The sequence below is a fragment of the Chiloscyllium plagiosum genome, chromosome 3 (assembly GCF_004010195.1).
Source record: "Chiloscyllium plagiosum isolate BGI_BamShark_2017 chromosome 3, ASM401019v2, whole genome shotgun sequence".
NCBI lineage: Eukaryota > Metazoa > Chordata > Chondrichthyes > Orectolobiformes > Hemiscylliidae > Chiloscyllium > Chiloscyllium plagiosum.
The window spans coordinates 110087434-110105929 of NC_057712.1; the positions used below are offsets into that span (position 1 = coordinate 110087434).

At 42.7% G+C, this 18496-nt stretch overlaps 1 protein-coding gene across 1 annotated transcript; it reads left to right on the forward strand.

Moving 5' to 3' along the window:
• Nucleotides 1-970: 970 nt before the first annotated feature.
• On the forward strand, nucleotides 971-18276 carry mtres1 (mitochondrial transcription rescue factor 1). The gene is made up of 4 exons (XM_043687055.1): nucleotides 971-1150; nucleotides 11361-11799; nucleotides 12762-12834; nucleotides 15512-18276. The coding sequence occupies exons 1-4, from the start codon at nucleotides 1132-1134 to the stop codon at nucleotides 15689-15691; spliced, it is 711 nt and encodes a 236-aa protein (XP_043542990.1). The 5' UTR covers nucleotides 971-1131; the 3' UTR covers nucleotides 15692-18276.
• The last annotated feature ends 220 nt before the right edge of the window (nucleotides 18277-18496 follow it).

Here is an 18496-nt window from a genome sequence, read left to right on the forward strand (position 1 = left end):
TAGGAGTCCTAGTTCAAGATTTGCTTAAGGCTAACCTGCAAGTTCAGTTGGAAGGCAAATGAAATGTTAGCATTCATTTCAAGAGGGCTAGAATACTGGATCAGGGATGTACTGCTGAGGCTGGGTAAGGCGCAGGTCAGACTGCATTTAGAATATTGTGAGCAGTTTTGGGCCACATATCCAGGGAATAAGAATGTGCTGGAATTGGAAGGGTGTCCAGAGGAGGTTTACAATCATTATCCTGAAACTAAAGGGCTTAACATATGAGAGGTGGTTGAGGACTCTGGGTGTGTACTCGATGGAGTTGACAGAATGGTGTGGGATCTCCTTGAGACTTACCGAGTACTGAGAGGCCTGGATAGAAGGGATATGGAGATGTTTCCACCAGAGAGAGAGACTGGGACCTGAGGGCACAGCCTCAGAGTGAAGCAATGACCTTTTAGAACTGAGAAGAGGAGGAATATCTTCAGCCAGCAAGTGGTTAACCTGTGGAAAACAATGCGGCAGAGGGCTGTGGAGACCAGGTATTTAAGACAGAGCTAGATAGGTCCTTGATCGATAAGGGGTTATAGGGTTACCGGGAAGAACACAGAAGAATGGAGTTGAGAAACAGTCATGGAACACGAAATGGGCCGAATGGCCTAATTCTGCTCCTATACCTTATGAACCACGGTCTTATTTAGTATCTAAAATTAGTATTCTACTAAACTGTTTTCTGAAGGTGGATGTTCTGTATTACAGGTTTTTTTTTGCTGCGAATGCAATGAGGGGTCCAGCACAATTCATTTGGATGAGTACTTGAAACATGACATTCAGGGATATGGGACAACAGCAGGAAATTGGGATTGGCACAGTTTTGGTGGTAGCTATGTCAGTGCAGAGGGCCTTTTCTGCGCTGTATGAATCTTACGAATGCAGGGTAACGGCGCTGCAGAGCTGAACTTCAGTACAGTACCCAGTATTTGTTAGCGGTTGCACATTTCTCCCTGCAGAGGAGCTTGTGAGTCAGGCACTTATGCTGGGAAGCTCATCTTGCTTGCTTCGTGCTGTGGTGCACTCGCCGTGCAATTGAGGGTAAGTGAAAAGATCAAGGAGCAAGTACGAGAAAGAAAGAAAGAAAAAAAGAAATGTATGTTGCAACTGGTAACAGGTAAGGTTGTTGCGTGCAGAGTTACTCGTTACAATGTTAGAGTTAACCCTGAGCTGGAGCAGTCTCTCCTGTAGGCCTACTCCAAATATCTGCGGCCTTTCCTTTTGCCCTTTCTTTCTGTTTGTTAGTGTTTCCGTGCAAAATATTGTCGCAATTATAAGAAGTTATCCAGGAACTCTCTGAGATGTAGTTAGGCCATACCACACCGCTACTCCAGTGTGTTGAAATTGGCTGCTAGATTTTAAAGTTATTCTTGTACAAGAATGTAGAGGTTGTGATCTTTTAGAATCCCCACTTTCGCGTGTATTAACTCGAGATTGTCACCGTCTGGATGTTTTTATTTCGTAATTAAGTGACCCTGGCTAGATGTCACCTTTTCCATTTGATTTAATTGAGCGGAATGTAGCTGGGTTTATTGAAAAATTCACTTCTGTTCAAAATGTGGGTGATTGGCTGGCAGAAGGATACTTTTACACTCTTATCCCTATTGATGATGAAGTGATAGTGGTTCTTCAGCCTCTGCAGTTCAGGTGTTGATAGTGCAGATCTTGGTCAGGAGTTCCAGATTTTGCAATAAAATCATAAAATGCTGTCCACGTCCAGCAGTCATCTAATGGGGTGAAGGGGAAGTTCATATCAGTGATCTTTTAACACAACCTCTGCAGCTGGTATTCCTGAGTCAGTCCATACCATAGCCCTGGTGCCCTCAACATCTCCAACAGCCCCTTCACTGACCAGCTCCTCACTCAGAACATGACTGTCATGACCTCATGTCCCATTTCAGCATGAAGTCAACATTTGATTCCATACCTCTTCCATGACAAAACTCTTCCCCTTTTATGTAACGGAGGGGCAGGTTTTGGAGTTAGAATTTTAGAATTACAGAACTTCCATGTTTTGGAGATGCTGGTGCTGGACTGGGGTGTACAAAGTTAAAAATCGCACAACACCAGGTTATAGTCCAACAGGTTTATTTGGAAGCACTAGCTTTCGGAGTGCTGCTCCTTCATCAGGTGGTTGTGGAGTACACAATTGTAAGACACAGAATTTATAGCAAAAGTTTACAGTGTGATGGAACTGAAATTATACATTGACTTGAGCGGCTTCGTGATCCGTAATCCTTTTTGCCTGCGTTTCTGTAGAAACTTGATGTCTGTGTCGATATGTGCCATCTTCTTGGAGATCCTCTCCACTTTAAGTCAGCAGTTAGTGGTGTCAATAGTAGTCATGATTTGGAGATGCCGGTGTTGGACTGGGGTGGACAAAGTTAAAAATCATACAACACCAGGTTATAGTCCAACAGGTTTAATTGAAGGCACTGCACAACCACCTAATGAAGGAGCAGTGCTCCGAACCCTAGTGCTTCCAATTAAACCTGTTGGACTATAACCTGGTGTTGTGTGATTTTTAACTTTGTACACCCCAGTCCAACACCGGCATCTCCAAATCATGACTACTATTGACACCACTAACTGCTGACTTAAAGTGGAGAGGATCTCCAAGAAGACCGCACATATCGACACAGACATCAAGTTTCTACAGAAATGCAGGCAAGCAGGAAAGATCCCAAAAGGATTACAGAGCACGAACCCGCTCAAGTTAATGTATAATTTCAGTTACATCACACTGTAAACATTTGCTATGAATTGTGTCTTACAATTGTAAACCTCCATGTGTTTGTCACATTGTCCTTCCATGTGCTGGATGCAGCAATTGGGAATTACTGTAACAAACACTCGACTGAATGAGACTATCATATCATGGAGTCATAGAGATGTACAGCGTGGAAACAGACTCTTCGGTCCAACCCATTCATGCTGACCAGATATCCAAACCCATTTTAGTCCCACCTGCCAGCACTTGGCCCATATCCTTCTAATCCCTTCCTATTCATATACTTATCCAAATGCCCTTTAAATGTTGTAATTGCACTAGCCTCCATCACTTCCTCTGACAACTCATTCCATACATGTTTCACACTCTCATGAAAAAGTTGCCACTTAGGTCTCTTTTATATCTTTCCCCTCTCACCGTAAATCTATGCTCTCAAGTTCTGGACTCCCCGACCCCATGGAAAAGACTTTGTCTATTTATCCTATCCATGCCCCTCATATTTCAGTGCCTTGTTGGCTGGACTGTCATTTGAAGTCATACCATGTGGTCCCTGCCTGTGTCTGGATTGAATATTGGGTATTGTAGGGGCTCATTCATGAGTGTCAGCTCCTTCCATTAGCTTACACAGTCTGAGTTAATATTATGTCTTTTTCATTCCAGCCAACTGTCTTTTTTGCTACTTGGTCATTTCTTTTTTGACCTCTGCTTTTTCCATGCGTTCTCTGCATATCTCCAGGCACTCTGGTCAGTAGTAAGGACTTCAGTTTGTCCTCTTGTCCTGCACAAGTTGTTTGTGCTTCACTGTAAGGAGAGTGTTGATGGTACAAGCCTGACACATGGAGCATTGCATTTTCGGTTAGGTTAGTGTTGTGACCTCTCAATTTTGACATGAAAGCTGTTGCCTTGGCAATCCTGGTGTTGATTTCAACATCAAAGGATGGATCATTGTTGATCCGGGATGTATGAAGCTGTCAACAATTGCCAGGGGGAGGTTGCTCATATTGCTGGAGTCTCTGTGCTGAGCAGTCTGAGAGCATCTCGATTTTGTTTGCTGGGGCTTTGCTTGTGCTTTATGGGGGATTCTCTTTATGGTTGCTGGAACTGGCACATTTCCAGCTCAAAAGGTCTCAAAATGGTCAGCGTCCCTCTGATTTGTTTTCCTGTGGGTGCAGAGTTAGAGATGGTATTGCACAGATGATCCCATTTTGACACTGCACTCTGGCCTTGGACATTGCTGTCCAATCCATGTGTGTGTGGAGTTTACGTGTTCTCCCCGTCTGCGAGGGTTTCCTCCCACAGTCCGACGATGTGCACGTTATGTGGATTAGCCAGGCAACATTGTTGTGTCCGTGATGTGTAAATTAGGTGGATTAGCCATGGTGAGTGTGGGATTATAGGGATAGAGCAGGGGTGTAGTTCTGGGTGGGATGCTCTCCGGATGGTCAGTGCAGCTTCGATGGCCTGAATGATCTTTATCCACACTGGAGGGATTCCATAGTTCTGTGACGAGGGCGTTGTCGAGAGTGTTGTTCCTGAAGTTGGGAACTCTGCAGCTTTTTTTGAATTTTGACATTTATGGAGGGGTGCGACTGTTTTCTTCAGTCATACAAGGATTTGAATTGTTACCTCTGTTTCTCTCTGTATAGATCCTGACAGACCTGTTGAGTTTCTCCAGAATTTTCTATCTTTGTTTCAGATCTCCTTCATGTCTAAGATTTTGTTCAAATTCCAAAATCCAACTAATTTTTGCCCTTCCTAATATCCTCCTCCTTTTGCCCCACTTTGTTTTTGACTGTGCCTTTCTGAATCACTTGGAGGCCTTTTCCTATACAAAAGGAGCAGTAAAGTTGCCTCATTTATAAATTGGGCTGAAGTTTATTTTTCAAATTGATCTTTTTTCTTTCGTAGGTGTTCAGCAATGCCAAAAGCATTCTCTCACTCCCACACAATTCTTTGACATAAAAATCATTGAGATGTACAGCATGGAAACAGACCCTTCAGTCCAACTCATCAATGCTGATCAAATATCCGAAATTAATCTAGTCCCATTTGCCAGTATTTGGCCGATAACCCTCTAAACCCCTTCTTATTCATATACGCATCCAGTTGCCTTTTAAATTTTGTAATTGTACCGTCCTCCAGTGTATGGAGCCTCAAACTTGCATTGTACAGGAATGACCATTAAAGCCTTTCAATAAATATTTTTCATGAACAATGCCAGTATTACCCAGAGGTCAGAATCCTACCCAGCCGTGGTGACCTGCATTCTATCCTGCTTTAACTTTGGCAGAAGATGACAGCTTTACTGAATGCCATCACTAAGCCAACATCTCTTCACTAATATAAAAGCAAAAATACCATTGATGCTGGAAATATTCTGTAGTCAGGCAGCATTTATGGAGACAGAAACAGTTAACGTTCCTCATCGATGACCTTTCAACAGAACTGGAAAATATTATTAGTTTTAAGCAAATAAAAGGGGCGGTTGGACAAAGAACAGAAGGGTAGGTCTGTGATAAGTGTGATCAATTGACAAAGGGGTCAGTAGGGCAAGGCCAAAGGAAGTAGAATTAACAGGTAAAGGAACGAAAGATGTGTGAATGGCATGTTATGAGCAGCTGCTACCTTGAAGCAAACAGAAACTTAAGGCCGTATAACTAAAAGCTGCAAAGAGAACAGAACAAAATGAGGCCAAAGACTCCTGCATGAAATGGTGGAATGCAGTGTTGTCGGGAAGACTAAAGTGTTTAAATGAAAGGTGCCCTGAGTCATTCACAGGATCACTGCAGAGGCTGAGGATAGAGATGTCAGGTGAGAAAAAGTGAAAAGTTATAATGGCGGTCCCCAGAAGCTCAGGGTTGTGTATACAAACTGAGTGGAGGTATTGCACAGAGCAGTCACCAAGTCTGTGTTTGGTCTTTACAGTGTAGAGACAGCACAGTCAGTATGGTCACCTAGTTTGACAGAAATGCAGGACAATGATCTTTCACTTGGAAGTAGTACTTGGGACCTTGGAAAGTGAGGGGGTAAAAGGGCATCTCCAGCACTTGCACAGATAGCACCTGCTGAGTGTTTCCAGCATTTTAGGTTTTTATTCCGACTTCTCTCACTTTCTCCCTGCAGTATTGGGCTGCTGACATTAACCATCTTTCAGTTCACAGTTTACCATTTGTGCTATTCCCTCGCTTGCTGTAAACACAGGTCCGAAATATTGCTCAGAAGGTTTTGCTTTATGAGTTCACATTGGTGCTGCACTGTACATTGTAACAGCATTAAGTCATCAGGGTACTCACTCATGTGCTTATTTGTAGAGCATGTTGTTTCTAGAAGGAAGATGTGAATTATCATTCAATTAGAACATAGTCACTAAATCAGTAGGATAACCATCATAGATCATCAAAATCCTAGCAAGGACCTAAAAAATTCAGAGTTGAAAAATGCCTCGCCTTGAACTCCACAGTAAATATTATTTTATTAATGAGCACCTGGAAGCAATTTTTATGCGTGTAATCTACACTGAGAGTTCAGGTAACATTAAACAAGTCAGCATTCATGTTCACACTACATGACATTTTCTAACCTAGTAGGAATCAACTTCAGTGGGTATATTATGCCTCCAGTATTGGTGTTATATAGAACATACACCGTCATTCCTCAATTAGCTGTCGTGTATGAGTCAAGTTTGGAAATTGGTGCTAAGTTTTGCATTTGTCTGATATTATTTTCCAGCAAAATAGACACTCTGTGCGTCTATGATGAGATGCCTTTTTAACATAATTATTTAAGTGCTCATGTTTCTTCCCTTTTGTGTATGTCTGTTTTTCTCCTATAAGTGGCAGTGTGGTACTGCTGGTTCAGGCAGGGCAGAGAGACATGATCTGTGAACACGTGTGGGGTTGGCGTTCGAGAGAGAGAGAATCCCAGGGGAGGCAGTTCAATTGCCAACACCGCACACTGAAGCAGAGGGAGTCAGTGCCATGATGCGACAGCCTTGGCTCGGTCAAAGCATCTACAAAGCCAGCAATTCTCTTAGATCCACTCAGTGTGCTGTTGCTATGGTAACATCCCATCATTTCAGATGCTTGTCAAAAGGCAAGCTGGCACTCATCTTAAGACGAGGAGGGTGAATTGGAAGCGGGAGATTTTTATTACTACAAAAAGAAATTTTATTTTCTGAAGTTGAGTTTATTCAGTAATTCAGCCAGACCTGCCTCGCACCATCTCCTGTCCCAAGCAGCTGGAACAACAGAAGTTGGTCTGATCCACTGACACAGAAACCTTTTAGCAATTTCTTCCTTTTATTGACCATACGATCAACAAACCCCCAGGAAGTCTTTTTTGCTCCCTATGAATATAACTAGCCCTATGTAAATATTAGATGTAAAGTAATCTGCATTGTACCAGAAGCCTCAAATACCCCTTTCATGTTCAGTTGTCAGGGACTGTCACAGATGTTTGTCCTGTGCTGCCCTATCAAACTGGAAGGAACTGTTTATTGTTGTCATCAAAATTATTTCTGATCAATGTTTAAAATTGTTCCATCATTCACTAAACTTCGATTTTCTAAATAGAACCACCACTGGTGAGGCAGTCAATGTTTTAACTTGAAAATGTTTTTAAAGTTTGTTGCAATCTTCTGAAAAATTCAAATTTTCAGCTTTGCCTATTCCAATCAGTCACTTCTTCAAAAACATTACAGTGTTTCTAAAAGGTGACCTGCCTTTAACAAGTATGTGCTGGCTGCCTGAGTAATCAAAGCACATTCAATAATTTTATCTCAATTTACAGATTCCAAGAGTTTCTCCTCATCTAATGTTTAACTAGTTAGTCTACATTGCCGGTTTCATCATTTTCTCCCTCTTCAAATCACATTCTCCCCGTGTCTGCATGGGTTTCCTCCGGATGTTCCAGTTTCCTCCCACAGTCCAAAAATGTGCAGGTTAAGTGTATTGGCCATGCTAAATTGCCCGTAGTGTTCTTCAAATCACATTCTCCCCGTGTCTGCGTGGGTTTCCTCCGGATGTTCCAGTTTCCTCCCACAGTCCAAAAATGTGCAGGTTAAGTATATTGGCCATGCTAAATTGCCCGTAGTGTTAGGTGATGGGGTAAATGTAGGGGAATGGGTCTGGGTGGGTTGCTCTTCGGAGGGTTGGTGTGGACTTGTTGGGCCGAAGGGCCTATTTCCACATTGTAAGTAATTTAACCTAAAATTTTACTTTGGCTCCATTCCAGGCCCATGGAAGAAATTGCACATTTGAGGACAATTGATATAATTGGTCTGAGCCCCTCTTGCCTCCTCCTGGACATCCTTCAATTGTGTAAAATGTAAACCATTAGATTAGAGTCCAATGAATTAGACAGTTTGCGCTATGCTCAGTAACTCTCAGTGCAAACTAATTCCAGTTTTCATTTGGCTCAGTGAGTCAGTCTTACCTCTGAGTAAAAGGTCAAAGGTTCAAGACCCACTGTTGGCAGTTCTATCATTGCTGCATGTGATATGTACACAGTAATTTCTGCATTTGCCTACATTACATTAATCAAAAGTAATTTAACTATGAAACCCATTGCTATGTCCTTAGGACATGACTTATGCATGTTCATTTTTTTCAGTTCTCTGTAACATGTTACATGCTATCCTAATGCATTTACATCTTTAAAAATCACACAACACCAGGTTATAGTCCAACAGGTTTAATTGGAAGCACACTAGCTTTCGGAGCGACGCTCCTTCATCAGGTGACAGTCACCAGATGAAGGAGCATCGCTCCGAAAGCTAGTGTGCTTCCAATTAAATCTGTTGGACTATAACCTGGTTTTGTGTGATTTTTAACTTTGTACACCCCAGTCCAACACCGGCATCTCCGAATCATTTACATCTTCATTTCCTTGCTCATTTGTCAAAGTTGATGTAAAATATCGACTTAATATCCTTTCATCCTCCTAAATGAGAATCTTCTTCACCCCTAAGCAGTCCTCCTTTCCTTTTGATAATTCTTTTTAAAGTGCCTATGCAAGTCATTTTATTCCTGTTTGTTCAATGCCACCCTTCTTAAATATTGTCTTATAGCCTATTTTATTACTGCATTATATTTCATTTATTCCTCGAGGTTTTCCTTGCACTGGCCAACCCAAAGTTTCTGCTTAATTCTTTAATCTTTGATGCTTTAATGTCTTAGGAATGCATTTTATGTTCTTGTTTGATTACCATTCTGTCTGTCCTGTATTTCAAGGTTTCCAATGACTGTTCCTTCAATCTGTTTGTTCACCTTCTTAGCAAATGAATTTGGAGACATACCACTGGTCTTTGCCCTTTTCCAATCTGTCACCATTCTCAGTGACTGATTCTTTTTGTTTTTTTTACACTGAGCCTAACTATCTTATGGTCACTATTTCCCAAATTATTCTCTTCCCCATGCCTCCTTTTACTTCTCAGAATTAAATCAAGTCACACGTTGTTTTCTGAAATCTACTGATCTAGGAGACAGGACTAAATGCATTCGCTCTGACCACATGCCATTGTATTGATGACACTTCAGGTCCACTGACTGTTCTTTAGAACTGTAGGACATTGCTGGACCTGAAATGTTAACTCTGCTTTCTCTCTCTCCACAGATGCTGCCAGACCTGCTGAGTTTTTTTTCTGCAAATTCTTTTCTTGTTTCTGGTTTCCAGCAGTTCTTTTGGTTTTTTGAGTATCATATTGTGTCAGAATTGTTAAAACCATCATTTCTATTGCCTTGCTGTTCTTGCTTAATTTCTCTGAACTTTTTATTTTATTCACTTATGGAATGTGTGCATCATTGGCTGGGCCAGCATTAATGTCAGTCTCTAGTTACCCTGGAGAAGGTGATGGTGAGCTACCTTCTTGAACAGCGCAGTCCATGTGCTGTAGATTAGATTAGATTAGATTACTTACAGTGTGGAAACAGGCCCTTCGGCCCAACAAGTCCACAACGACTCGCCGAAGCGCAACCCACCCAGACCCATTTCCCTACATTTACCCCTGCACCTAACACTACGGGCAATTTAGCATGGCCAATTCACCTGTAGGTAAATGCACAATGCCCTTAGGAAGGAAATTCCAGGATATTGGCATAGTAACAGTTGAGGAATGATGGTAAGTTTCCAAGGCAAATTGATGAGTGGTTTGGAGGGGAGCTTGCAGCTGGTGATGTTCCCATGTCTCTGCTGCCCTTGTCCTTCTACTTGGGAGTCGTCATGGGTTTGGAAAGCTCTGTTTGAGGATCTTTGGTGAATGTTTGCAGTGTATGTTGTAGATAGTACACACTGCTACTATTGAGCATTGATGTTGGAAAGAATGAGTGCTTGTGGATATGGTGCCAATCAAGTGGGCTGCTTTGTCCTAAATGGTGTCAAGCTTCTTCAGTGTTGTTGGAGCTGCTCGCATCCAGGCAAGTGGGGAATAGTCCATCACACTCCTGGCTTATGTCTTGTAGATGGCAGGCAGGCTTTCAGGAGTCAGAAGGTGAGTTACTTGCTGCAGTATTCCTAGCCTCTAACCTGCTCTTGTAGCCACTGTGTTTATGCGGTGAGTCCACTTGAGTTCATAGTCAATTGTAACCCCCATGATTTTGATACTGAGGTATTCAGTGATGATAACACCATTGAATGTCAAGGGGCAATGCTTAGATTCTCTTATTAGAGATACCATTTGTGTGGCGAGAACGTTACTTGCCACCTGTCAGCAAAAGCCTGGATATTGTTCAGATCTTATTGCCTTTGAACATGGACTACTTCCCTATCTGAGGGGTCACAAATGTGGAACATTGTGCAACCGTAAGCAGCCCCACTTCTGACTTTATGGTGAAGGGAAAGTCATTGATGAGGTAGTCGAAGATGCTTGGGCCCAGGACACCAACCTGAGAACTCCTACAGAGATGTGCTGCAGCTGAGATGCTTGACCTCCAGCTACCACAACCATTTTCCTATGTGTCAGGTATAACTCCAACCAACAAAGAATTTGTCCCCTGATACTCATTTGTTCCAGTTTTACTCGATCTCCTTGATGTCAAGGGCTGTCATTCTCACCTTGGCATCAAGCTACTTTGTCTCTGTTCGAACCAAAGCTGTAAAAAACGGTCAGGAGTTGAGTGACCCCAGCAGAACCCATTATGGGCACTATCCATAATGTCACAAGCTCCCTACCTGTTGCTTAGCTTTATCTGTGTAAACTGATTTAACATTAACCCACTCAGTGGATCTTTACATTTTGGGGGAAAAAAAATACTTGTATTTATGGACTTGCACTTTTCAAAACTCAATAGTTTTTCAGCCAGTTTAAGTATTTAAAAAATGTAATAATGTTGTAATGCTAGAAATATAGTAGCCACTTGCACTCAGCCAACACCTGCTAACAGCATTGTAAAAATGGCCAGAAATGTCCGTTTCTGAGACGTTGATTAAAAGGTTAAAGACTGACTAAGACACCAGGGATAACACCCTTCTGCCTCTTTGAATTATTGCCTTAGAGTCTTTTACGTTTAGATGAACATACGGACAGTGCCTCAGTTTTACAGCTTATCCAAAACCCAGTAACTCCAACAGAGCTACATGTCCCTATTTTCATGTTTTCCAGGTAGCATGAACAGCTTGATTTCTACGACACGTGTTCTGAAGAGGTTAAGCACTTGTAGGATCTTTTGGATAAAGTATGCATCACCTGAGCTGTATGGAGCATGGAATGTGAGAGCGGCCCAAAGGAGCCTTTATCTGAAACTCGACGTCATTGAGCTCAAATCCCAAAGACACTGTGAGTTGCTGGCAGTGCAGCAAAAATCTCTGCTTGTAGGTGTGCGATATAAAAGCAGCAAAAGCTCAAAGAAGGGCAAAAGGCGAATGTTACAAGAGGAGTCGGATGAAGAAGAGGATGATCCTGAGAAAAGTGACTATGAGGATGAAGTGGAGGAGGAGGAAGGTGATGACATCCAGCCGAAAGCTTACAAAGACCTTGAGAAAGTAGTATCATCTTTCAGATTCGACCTCATCATGAAAGCTGGTCTGGATATAGCGAGGAAGTAAGTGGCCTGTCTTTGGGGAGGTCAAACCATGTCAGTGCCGTTTCAGTTGCAGATCCTGCTGATAATGTCTTAATGTCGTGGGGCTGTCATCGGGATTATTAATCAATTTTGCATAAGTCAGCTCCGGTGAATTCCTCATCCCAAAATTGCAGAACTGGCTCAGTTGAGGTTTGAACTGGTTGGTGAGGATGACCTAAATTGTGAAGAGGTAGTCTGGTTTTGTGAAAGGGAAATCATGTTTAATCAATATATTGAATTTCCTTGAAGGAGTAAGGGCAGCATGGTGACTCAGTGGTTAGCACGGCTACTTCATAGCATCAGGGACCCATGTTCAATTCCAGCCTCGGGCGACTGTCTGCGTGGGTTTCCTCCGGGTGCTCCAGTTTCCTCCCGCAGATGTGCAGGTTAGATGGATTGGCCATGCTAAATGCAGGGTTTTAGAGACTGGAGTAGGTCTGGGTGGGATGGTCTTTGGAAGGTTGGTGCAAACACAATGGGCCAAATGGCTTCTATCTGGACTGTAGGGAGTCTGTGATTGTACAAAGGGGTAAAGGTTAGAAGTGAGATGGTAAAATGCTACAGATTTTGCTCTCTTGCATGCATCTTACTGGCTATATCCACTTATCAATTTAGATTCTTTCTGTACTCCTGTTTTTCACTCTGGGTAGGAAGAGTTGTTCTGGGTGACATAGTTGATAACTGTTGATCAGGCAGTATAGGGTCATACCGTGACAGCTAACGTATTGCCATATTCGTGTTAGCATGCTGTATAGATCTTATCTGTGTGTTCACAGACACGTCTGCTGAACTGAGTTGTGTCCTTTCAAAATGAGGTTCGATCAGCTTTGATGTTGGTCATGACCACCCTGAGCTGGGCTTTCATTTGCAGTGGGGTCCTGTGGCTGAACGTTTTACCAGCCAGCATACTCCTTAACACCAGTTTGCGGTTTGCTTTGCAGCAAAGTAGAAGATTCCTTTTATAGTAACAACCTGAGACTGAACGGAGAGAAGTTACTGAAGAAAAGTAAAGTGGTATGTTTTACGTTTTCACCTCAATTTATTTAAAATGCGCTCAATGTAACCACTTAAATGCCAAACATCGCTCTACAGCTTTAGCTGATGGGAGAAGTGTTACCTCATCTTTCGTAACACCTGTCTCGCTTGTCAATCAAAAATCAAATTTGCAATCCCTCACTGCCCCACCCCAAATAAATGGTCAGTGTTTGTCAGGCTTTACAGAGCAGTGGGAATTGAATTCCTGTTTTAATTGTTGGGTTGTGATTTTTTTCGGGTCAGTCAGCTTGAGCATTTGGATGATCTTTTCCCAACACTGAGCTTGCATGTAGGCTGAGACGGGAGCTAAGGATGCCAGGCCTCTCTGTGAAGTTTGAAAGCTCACTTGGAAGTGGTAGGATTGTGAGGGAGCGGGGAATATCCTTTTGTTATAACAGGCAGCACATGGCCTAATGGATTTGTAATTCTACAGAACTGTTTTTATTAAAGCTAAAACGTATTTAGACAGCAAACTGGCTAATAGAACTGTTCCACATGCATCCAAAACTGACACTGAAGCAATCTGCCTAATTCCTGATTATGGGCAATGTGGGTGGATAGTTATCATCATTAACTTCCATAGCGATTGAAATCATCTGGCTGGTGATGAGATTAGCCTGTAGCTCTCAGTGAGCACTCCCAGCTGTTGTCAGTTTGCTGCCTCAGTTATATAACAGGAAGGGAGCATTTTTTAAAAGCACCACTCTTATAGACCACCAATCGCCAAGGTCCGCTCGAGAAAGAGAGAGAGTTCCTCACTGAGAACTAACACCCTCCTGATCAGGACAGCATTTCTCAGGCACGCCCCACCAAGTTGTACTTCCTTTGTTTGATGTGGGAATAAAAGAGGGTATTTTTAACATTCAGTTTGGAAATATTTCCAATAAATATTTCCCACTTCTCAGGTTATTCAAAGGTGGACGTTTAAAATACTGGGAAAGAACCAACTTGATGAAAATCTAAACTAAAATCAGCCAAATGCTCAAAATGTAAAGGTAAAGTTGCGATAGTGCTAGAAGACTATAGAGCTGCTCTCTCATCACCGAGAGAGAGAGTGACCGGTGGTGATTTATCCCTAGGGTCACCACACCTCAAAGTTAAGGTTGAGAATTGAACCCACACTGTTAGTGTCGCTCTGCATCACAAACCAGCTGTCCAACCAACTGAGCTTACCAACCCTGGACTGTCAGCATCTGTAAACATCTTGTGGCATCATCAGAATCAACTGGCAGTCTCTATTCAATCGTGTAGCTTGCAAAGAGAGTGTCGACAATAGTTGTAGTCAGTTGTGGCTCAGTACTGTCGATTCTGAATCAGATGATTGGAGGAACAAGTTCCATACCAGGACCCCAGCACACTAGATTAACCCACAATGTGGTTAACGAGGGAATTTGAGGATATTGACCCAGTAACACTGAAGAAATAGTGATATAGTTCCAAGTCCGAACGGTGAATGGCTTGGAGGGAATGTTGCATTTGGTGATGTTCTTCTCAATTATGACATACAAAACTACAATCTGGCATGTAAACAGTGACTAGGAACTGATCTGCGTCAGTTGTCCTTCTCCTGCTTGAGGTTTTGGAAAGTGCTGTCGAAGCAACTGCGGTGAATTACTGCAGTGCGTTTTGTAGATGGCACACATTGCTGCTACTGAGCGTCGGTGGTGAAGGGAGTTGATGTTTATGGATGTGGTCCCAATCAAGTGGGTTGCTTTGTCCTGGATGGCGTCAATCTTCTTGAGTGTTGTTGGAGGTGCACCCATCGAGGCAAGTAGGGAGTATTCCATCACACTGCTGAGTTCCTCACTGCAGAACTCCTAGCCTTTGGCCTATTTGTGCAACTGCATTATTTACATAAAGCTGATCCTGATCAGTTTGTAGTCACTGTTTAAATGCTAGATTATAGTTTAATGTGTCATAACTGAGGAGTAAACCTAAAAGGAATTAAACAAAATTTATATCAAAACTTCCTACATAAAATTAGCAGATTTCAGCAGGAAATAGTATCAACCAATGTTCCCTGATATTTTTAAGTTGTTGATGGGCTGCCTGTTACCTATAAAATCCTAACAGGACTAGACAGGATCTTCCTGATAACCAGGCTGTACAGAATGAGGGGTCACAGACTAAGAATGTGTGGCTGGCCACTTTCGACTGAGCTGAGGAGAAATTTCTTCACCCAGAGACTGGTGACCCTGTAGGATTCTCTGCCACAGAAGGTGGTTGAAGCCAAGGAGGAGTTAGATGTAGTCTTAGAACTAAATACATCAACGGGTAAAGGTGAAAGTGGGAAAAGGGGACAGAGTTGGATGATCAGCCATGTTCGCAGTGAATGGCGGAACAGGTGCGAAGGGCTGAATGGCCTACTCCTGTTTCTGTTTTCTCTGTTTGTGAGTACCATGTGGGGTAGTGTCCTCCACAAGTGGAACCCATCCATCAAAATGCTGACCACTATGTGCAGAGCTTTCCAGCATATGCGCTTCGAGTGAACATCAGCAGGAGTCTATATTTCCTCTCAACCTTCTGGTTAAATTGCAAGACAGTGGGAGGTACAATACAGAACTTCAGGCTTCCTGCACCCCGGGTGTAAGTAGTGGGTTTCCCGTGGGTTTCAGGTTCTGAACGATTATTTGCTTTCTTTTCTTTGTGTTGACAGGTGAAAGAGGGTGATGTTCTGGATCATCTGATTGGGGAGGATAAGGAAGCTGAAACTGTAACTGTCATGAGGGTGATGGTTCAGAAAATTGCTGAGGAAAAAACGAATACAGAGAAACACAGAGTGATCTTGAGATGCTGGAAAAACCTGCAGCTGCCCAGAGCAGAAGTGTTCAAATAAGATTACAGTGTCCAGCTGGAGGAGGGCTGATGCAGTCTGACTGGGAGATGAGATGCTGTCACTGATCAAACACAAAGCTCCAACATAACAGCAATTGACGTGGCAGCTTTTCTCACTGTTTGTCATGACAGCATGAGACATTGACAGCAGTTTGCATTTATGTCGTGTTCGTCACACAATGAACATTTCGAAATGTTTCACAACGGGACACATTGATAGCACAAAGTAAGGGAAGGCGTTCTGCTCACGAGCTAAAGCAGAAACCAGAGAGGTTATTTTTCGAAAGGCTTTTCAAAGATCACAAAGGAGGTTTTGGAAGAGAATTCCAGCAATCAAATAATCTGAAAGATCAGCCTCAGGTGGTGGTGTGGAGGGAATGTAGGGCAAAAATAGTAATCTGGAGACTGAACGAGCTGGGATGGGATCCGGTTAGGGTGAGGTAAGGTCAGCCGGATGAAGCAAGGCCTTAGTGCTGTTTGTAAATAAGAGCCAGGATCTTGAAAGGCAGCTGAGTTGGAGGGACCAGGGAGAGTAATTGTGCTGCACTTTGGATGAGAATGTGAACTACTGAACCTTTGGTTTGTTCAAATTTGAATGAATAGAGGGGCAGATGAGAAGCATGAACAATTGAGAGTGCAGAAACAGGTTATTCAGCCCATCATGACTGTGCAGTGCTTTTCTCCATTTGTTATTTCATCCAAACTCACCCTAATACAGCAATCATTTTATTAACTGGCACTTATGGGACCAGAAGTGTGCCACTTGATCAAGAGGTCCATACAATCAATTAAAAACACACATTAAGTAATAGAAGTGTACTGTAGGGGGTATGCACATCACTGTTATACTTTATTTACAGCGTAAGTTACTTAAATAACAATGCAACTTTATCTTAAATAAAACTTATTGGCAGACAGTCTTCTCACTCACACCTCCAAGTGATTACTTGAACATAGCAGAGATTGCGATAATGTAGTAAACTCTCTGGTATTTGAGGTATATCATTTTTTGCTGGTTTAGTGAGAGTGCTGGTTCGTAAGGTACGGGTTAAATCAAAGTTTGCTGTATCTTTTAATGTTGCTGTTTATCAGCAATATTCCCTTTTAAATGTATTTATGGATTCAATTTACAACGTTTTCTTGCATAAAATTCCAAATGCTAGCCACCTGGTGTATGGATGAAAAATCATTTCAGGACATCCACTTTAGTCCTTTTCGAACACAGAAAATGTGTGAGTCTCATCTTCAGCTCTATTTCTCTCTTATAATGTTATCACTATTTATGCTATTACAGACCTTCATGAACATGAAGATTCCTATCAGACTGCTCCATAATCTCCTTACTCTTGTGAAAACCAACCTTAGCCTCTAGCATCTCTCTTTGTAACTTTGATCCCTGGTGATGTACCACAATGATCTTTAACATAATACAGTGATGGGATGGGATATTGGCAGTATTTGGGAGAGTTGGGCTTTGTCTGACCTAACCCCACCATGCAGTGTTGCTGCAGTTTACTCATCAAGCTCAAGAAAACCTTTTGGCTTACAGCAGATGGACACATTCCTTTGGCAGCTATTTCAATACATTTATATTAAGTTGATGGATGCCTTGCAGTAGGAGTGAGTTAAGCACCTGACAACATTTTTTTTCAGCTGCAGTCATTTCTTGACCATTCGATACTGTGGTGTCTGTCAGTGATTTGACTGTCAGCTCCTGCCTGCTGCGACTGTCCGCTAGTTGGAACATGGACGGACAACAGCAGTCAGGGGCGTTTTCTCTCAGAGGTTGTCACCTCTGCAGGCCAGCAGCCAGCCTTCAGTCAATCAGCAGCTCTCCAAGACAAGATGGACAGGTAGTGTGCTGTATGGGGAATCCTGGGTGCCTGACATCTAGGCTACAGTGCATTTCACAGGCGCCTGTTTTAGCATTTTACGGGCTCATTGTACTGATAAAAGCAAGAGCACTTTGTGCCATAATTATTAATTGTTAACTCCAGGGCTTCAATTGAAGTCAATTGAATTCAGTTCTTCAGCTGAAAGCATTCCCAGGGCTCTAATTAGAATGATCTATGTCAGCTCGTATAGCAAGGATTTGCATTTCCATCCCAAACTCCCCCAGGGCAGCCTAGCTGATCCCTTGGAGATCACAGGGCAACCGAGTCCCAGTTTGTCTCTCCTGATTTACTCTTGATGTTTCAGGCACTGTTTGATTTCCCCTTGGTCACATTGTTAAATACTGAATAGCAGGCACTGATTGCAGGGCAGCACTCTAACATGAGACATGGAGGCAGTGTTGTCATCTTGAGCAGTACCAAGGCTATAATCTCATGGTAGGTTTCAAATAACGAAATAAACCAGGATAAATCCTTAAGATTTTAAGATCATTCCCGGCACAACATCGAGGGCTAAAGGGCATGTAGTGCACTAATGTTCTATGTACAACATTGAAATGACTTCGGTCTCACCCAAAATGTGTACCCACTCTTTCCCCACCATGTTTGGTATCTTTCAGTTCTGGGAGAAAGTGAGGACTGCAGATCAGAGCTGAAAATGTGTTGCTGGAAAAGCGCAGGTCAGGCAGCATCCAAGGAGCAGGAGAATTGACGTTTCGGGCATAAACCCTTCTTCAGGAATGAGGAAAGTGTGTCCAGCAGGCTAAGATAAAAGGTAGGGAGGAGGGACTTGGGGGAGGGGCATTGGAAATGTGATAGGTGGAGGGAGGTCAAAGTGAGGGTGATAGGCTAGAGTGGGTGGGGGGCGGAGAGATCAGGAAGAAGATTGCAGGTTAGGAAGGTGGTGCTGAGTT